Source organism: Populus nigra, chromosome 2 (genome assembly GCF_951802175.1).
Source record: "Populus nigra chromosome 2, ddPopNigr1.1, whole genome shotgun sequence".
Lineage (NCBI taxonomy): Eukaryota > Viridiplantae > Streptophyta > Magnoliopsida > Malpighiales > Salicaceae > Populus > Populus nigra.
In genome coordinates, this window is record NC_084853.1 from 39,569,118 (window position 1) to 39,575,553 (window position 6,436).

At 37.5% G+C, this 6,436-nt stretch overlaps 1 protein-coding gene across 1 annotated transcript; it reads left to right on the top strand.

Annotated features, from left to right (window-relative positions):
• The first annotated feature begins 594 nt into the window (after positions 1-594).
• LOC133683114 (CASP-like protein 4U1) lies at positions 595-1,808 on the top strand. Its single transcript, XM_062106638.1, has one exon. It carries the CDS (start codon positions 735-737, stop codon positions 1,446-1,448), a length of 714 nt encoding a protein of 237 aa, XP_061962622.1. The 5' UTR covers positions 595-734; the 3' UTR covers positions 1,449-1,808.
• The last annotated feature ends 4,628 nt before the right edge of the window (positions 1,809-6,436 follow it).

Consider the following 6,436-nt stretch of genomic DNA (forward strand, 5'->3'; position numbering starts at 1 on the left):
GACTTAGAAGAATTTGCACCTGGTTCAAAAATTGTGGGTTTTATGATAAAACATGAACTTTCAAGGAAGTCTGAAATGTTGATTCTGATTTTTCACATAATACTTATGAATATTTTTGTCATCGAATTTGAATAAAATATAATAAAAGATTCACTGGATTCAAATCCAACGGCCATTAGACCATAGACATATTGCAGAGATGCAAGGAGTATCGGCATTGTAGCGGTCCTGAACTTGCAAGCAAAGTTAAGAAATGGACATCAAGCTGAATCTGATGCCTTACTTGTTGCTTATGAAGTCCTCGAACTGCACTATCATTATCGGAATGTGTGGAACAGCTAGAAAGTCTCATATAAGCTGTGCCAGTCAGATTCTAGCTTTATAGAGAAAAAATGAGAACAAAAAAGAAGGGAATATGATCCCTCACCATCACATCATTTTGAAAAATTTAGAAAGTTCTCTCTCTTTGCAATTGATAGGAATCTCTGGCCTCAAATTTTCTTGCAAGTGCAACATGTTTTCACACGAGAATCACAAGGATAGGGCTCTAGATATTATTATTTGCAGACCAAACTAAAGTGCTTCAAGCCCTCAATTTCTCCTTCAGATTCCAGTTTATGCTGATATAAAATCCAAGCCCTTCGACCCACTTAAACTGCAGTTGTCTCGAGACATTTTAACTCATATCTGTGGACGGAAACCTTATTCTTTATTTGGTATCTTTCACAAACACCATGGAAAGGAACAGCAACAGCAACAGCTGCCCTAAGGTTGTGTATGAAAAAATATACAAAGCTGTTACTGTCTCTCCAGCTTTCCAAGCAGTTCGCCGCATCTCAAGTCGCCCACGAGATCCCAGGCCTGATAGCCCTGCTCCAAATTCTTCACCACCACCACCACCACCACCTTTTTCTAAGAAAATCATTGATAACCAACCCCAGACATATTCTCCAAAAAAACATCGCAAGTCAGCAGAAAGTGCCAAAAGGCATGACACGCCTAGAAATAGAGAAGCAGCAGAAACGGTTCCTGTCAACTTCGATTTTCAAAGCCAGAGTATTCCAGCAAATGGGAAATCCAAGTCAACCACTCCACATCCTCCCATTCCAAAGACCACCCAAGTCGCTTCCAGGGTTATTGAACCTGAAGCTAAAACATCTAGCATGGCTGTTGTACAGAGTCCAAGCCAAGGAAACAGGGCCAATCATCCCAAGCTTGAATCACCTCAACATAATAAGCTGGAAGAAGGTAATGATAAACCAGGGATGCACATTGAAGATAGGTTCACCGACTACATCAAACGCGCAAGGATTAAGATCAGGACTTTGTCAAATGCTGGGCATGAAAAACAACATGCTAGTCCAGGACAAGATAAGTTCACGGATTACATTAACCGTGCCAAGGTTAAGCTTAGAACTACATCAAGTATTGGCGGTGGAAAGTCTTAACTCTTTTTAGTGAAGATCAAGATGGAGACTTGGGCAACTTGACTTTCGTTTAAGAGTATGGTGGGATGAATAAATTGAGATGGGTTTCGTAATTGTGAGAGAATTACCTATATATGTTGTGGAGGCCTGCATAAGCACCTGTTTCTATGCAGGCCATGTTTGTTTTCTTCTATTGTGTGGCGTTGCATTTCAAGCTCCCAAGTATTCTTGGTGCAAGAGGATCAACAACATAGGGCATACCCTATTCTGTTTGCTATTATGAGATGATGGTTGTGTTATTAAATCAAATAGACTTTCTAAAGTCTACGTTGTTGCATATGTTCCTTTTTTTTTTCAATTGTGAAGCGAATATTTGTTTAATCTTCGTGCCTCTTTTATTATTTATTTCAGTATTGATTCCATTTTTCATTCTTCTTACCAACAATTAATGGCATTCCCAGCAGTGCTTGGTGCCTGGGGGTGTTGTAAAATTAAGTTTGCAGAATGAGTAAAGGGAAATTATGCGGTATAATTCATTTGACATGAATTCCAGTTAAATATAAAATATAAGTAACTGAAAGCTAGAAAATAAAATGACATTTATTCCCACAATTAACAGCACTTAATAATCAAGGGTTTCCTAATGAATAAGAAAAAAAAAACCAACAGTCTTCTTAACTGATAGGAATTTATTGAATTACAAAAAACAGCTAAAATCTTAACACCCTCCCTTAAACTAAATGCTATCTATGCAGTCAGTTTAAAGAAAGGATTTGAACATACTCTAAGCAATCCACGCAACTTCTCAAATGCTTTCAGTTTTAGAGATTTAGTCAGGATATCTGCAACTTGATCTTCACTTCGACAATAAACCAGATCAATGATTTTTTCGGTTACAAGATTATGAAGAAAATAGTACCTCACATCTATATGCTTACTTCTTCCATGTAAAACTGGATTCCTGGAGAGTTTGATAGTTGAACTATTATCAAAATGAATCACAGTAGGCTCATGTTGATAAAACTGTAATTCTTCAAGAATCCTTCTCAACCAAATTATTTGACATGCAGAAGTTGCTACAGCTACGAACTCTGCTTCAGTTGTGGACAGTGTAACAACTTGTTGCTTCTTTGATGCCCATGATATGGCACCTGAACCCATCATAAACACATGGCCTGATGTACTTCGCCTATCATCTAAATCACCAGCATAATCGCTGTCAGTGAAACCAGACAGAATAGATCCTTCATTTTTCTTGTAGAAAATACTGAAATATGTAGTTCCTTTCAAGTAATGAAACACTCTTTTAGCAGCTTTGAGATGCAGCTCTGTTGGTTTTTCCATATACCTGCTAATCAGATACACCGCATACATAATATCAGGTTGGGTGGCTGTCAAATACATTAAACTTCCAACAATTTGTTTGAAGTAGGTACTATCAATCCTCTCTCCATCAAGATCTTTTGAGAGCTTCAATCCTGGTTCAGTTGGAGTCCCAACTGGATTACAATTCTCCATGTGAAACCTTTCCAAAACCTCTTGAGCATATTTCTTTTGCCCAATAAAGAATCCGGTAACTGTTTGTGTTACTTCTATACCAAGAAAATATTTCATCTTTCCTAGATCAGTCATGTCAAAATCAGCCATCATAGAATTCTTAAAATCAATAAACATAGTCTCATCATTGCCCGTGAAAATAAGATCATCAACATATATGCAAACTATCAAAATTTTACCCTCTTCTTTAGACTTGATGAATAGAGTGTGCTCATATGGATATTTGTTGAAACCTGCCTTTTCAAAGTATGCTTCTATACAACTATACCAGGCTCGAGGTGCCTGTTTCAGTCCATATAAAGCCTTCTTCAATTTATAAACCTTATGTTCATCACCTTTTATCAGATATCCGTGGGGCTGCTCAATGTAAACTTGCTCAATTAGTTCACCATTAAGGAAAGCTGATTTCACATCAAGTTGGAAAATAGGCTATGAGTTTTGTGCAGCTAATGAAACAACCAGCCGAATTGTATCTTGTCTTGCAACAGGTGCAAAAATCTCTTGATAATCAACTCCATACTCTTGATTGTAGCCTTTCACAACCAGCCTTGCTTTGAACTTGTCAATTTCTCCTTTTTCATTCAGCTTTATCTTATAAATCCATTTTACACCAATGATTTTTTGCCCTTCAGGAAGATCGGTTAACTCCTAAGTCTCATTCTTCTCTATAGCTTGGATCTCTGCATCCATGGCTCTTTTCCACATTTCTTCTTTCACTGCTTTTGTAAACAATATAGGATCGGAGCCTGCAAATAAAGCAAAATGAACAGTAGTTTCTTCATCAGATAATTCATCTCCACTCACATAATCTGTCATCCAAAATGGTCTTTTCCTTGCCATTGTGGTTCTGAGTTAGACGCCTAATTTTCATTTAGAATTGAAGCACTTGCTGAGAACATTGGTGAGACTTCTCCAACGAACTGACTAGGAAGCTGCCATTGTGATTCAGGCTCTTGACTTTCAAGAGGAGATTGCAATGGTTGTTTAATTTCTCCGCCAACTTCCTCTAGATCAATTAAACTTTATTGTTGTTCGGTACTGCTCCAGTCCCATGTGTTTTCTTCATCAAACAGAATGTCTCGGCTAATGATTATTTTCTTGGTAATGGGATTATATAACTTGTACGCCTTGGATTCTTCACTAACCCCAATAAAGATACACTTCACACTTTTATTATCAAGCTTTGTTCTCCTTTTATCTGGAACATGTGCATATGTTATACACCCGAAGATTCTGAAGTGATTAACTGATGGCTTGACTTTACTCCAAGCTTCTTGTGGCGTTATGTTTTTTACAGCAAGGGTAAGACTTCGGTTGAGTACATGAACACTCCAATTGACTGCTTTTGGCCAAAAAGTCTTTGGAATACTTTTTTTTACCAACATGTTTCGTACCATGTTCATAATCGTTTGATTCTTTCTTTCTGCCACGTCATTTTGTTACGGTGTGTATGTATGCAGCAGTAAGTTGCTTGTGTATTCCATGTAATTCACAAAAACTTGCAAAATTATGTGAGTTAAATTCACCACCAAGATCCGTAAGAAGGGCCTGAATATACTTGCCAAATTCCTTTTCGACACGAGCCTTAAAGCTTTTAAAAATAATAAAAGCTTCAGATTTATCTTGCAAGAAATAAACCCATGTTTTTCGACTATAATCATCAATAAAGGTAATGAAGTACCTTTTGTTTCCATTCGATGTTGGATTGATTGGTCCACAAATATTTGAATGAACCAACTGTAAGATTTGCTCAGCTCTCCATGCTTTTCCTTGCGGGAAAGAATCACGATGTTGTTTACCAACAATACAATCTTCACACATTTCTGTAGGACAATTAATTTTAGGCAGTCCTTCCACCATGTTTTTCTCATGTAAGGTTTTCAAGCCTTTGAAACTCAAATGACCATAACGAAGATGTCACAGCCATGTTGAATCTTGCATTTTTGTTGAGAGACACTTCTGGATGTCATCCTGAAAGTGCAAAGGGAACATAAGATTGGTTGTCATTTTTGGTTCTGCTATTAAACCCTTATCTGGATGATGAATTTGACACTGGCTTTGTTGGATGATGATGATATAACCCTTCTCTTGCAGTTGGCCCATACTAATGAGATTACTTTTCAAATCTGGGACATAAAACACACTAGTAATTGTCTGCACAATGTTGTTTTCATATGGAATTTGATATCCCCTTTCCCCATGACAGACATGCAAGAGTTGTTCCCAAGTTTCACAGTTTCTCTAAATGTTTCATCCAAGTCATAAAACAAAGACTTGTTTCCACACATGTGGTTGCTGCAACCCGAATCTAAATACCAAGTATCACCTGATGAATTCTCCTTCTTGTCGATGTAAGCCATCAAGAGCATTTCTCCTTCAGTCTCAGCAAAATTTACCTTGGTTTCCTTCTCTTTATCAGGGCATTCATACTAATAGTGGCCAAGATTGTGACAATGGTAACATTCCACACTCGTCTTATTAAATTGTACTCCTTGATTGTAGGGAAGTTAGCGTCCTTTGCCTCTGCCTCTGCCTTGAAATCCCTCAAGTCCTCTACCTCTTCCTAGAGAAGTAGTTCCTTTATAAGTAGTGACCTTCAAGGCTTGCTCCTTTACAGCATATTTGGTCATCCTCTACTCATGAACTAACAATAAGCTTTGCAACATATCAATCGAAAGACTATCAATGTCATTTGATTCTTCAATGGCACACACCACATAATCAAATTTGTGTGTCATTGAGTGAAGAATTTTTTCAATGACTGCAACATCTTCCAAACTCTCTCCATAAATGCGCATTTTATTTGTAATTGACAGTGTTCTTGCAAAGTAATCATTAACTGACTCTCCTTCCTTCATGTGAAGTATTTTAAACTCTTTGCGAAGAGCTTGGAGTTGTGCACGTTTCACTCGTGCAGTGCCTTGGTACTTCTTCTTCATCGAATCCCAGATGTCTTTAGCAGTGTCCTTCTTTAGAATGGTTTTGAGAATGGCACGATCTATTGCTTGAAACAAATAATTCCTTCTTCAAATCCTTCAATCTCTGATCCTCCAACGTTTGTCTTTGTGCTTCTGTCAAAACAATCTCACTAGCAGGCTCAACAATGCCAGTTTCCACGAGAGTCCAGTATTCCTTGAATCGCAGAAAATTTTCCATCAACACACTCCAATGATCATAATGACCATTGAAGCGTGGAATCACAAGTTGTACAAAGTTGTTTTCAGAAGCCATTGAATATCTTGTTGCGGCAAGAATGAAAGTTGCTGCTTTTTCAAATCAAGCCCCGGTGAAAGGCTTTGATACCACTTGTTGTAAAATTAAGTTTGCAGAATGAGTAAAGGGAAATTATGCGGTATAATTCATTTGACATAAAGTCCAGTTAAACACAAAATGTAAGTAACTAAAAGCTAGAAAATAAAGCGACATTTATTCCCACAATTAACATCACTTAA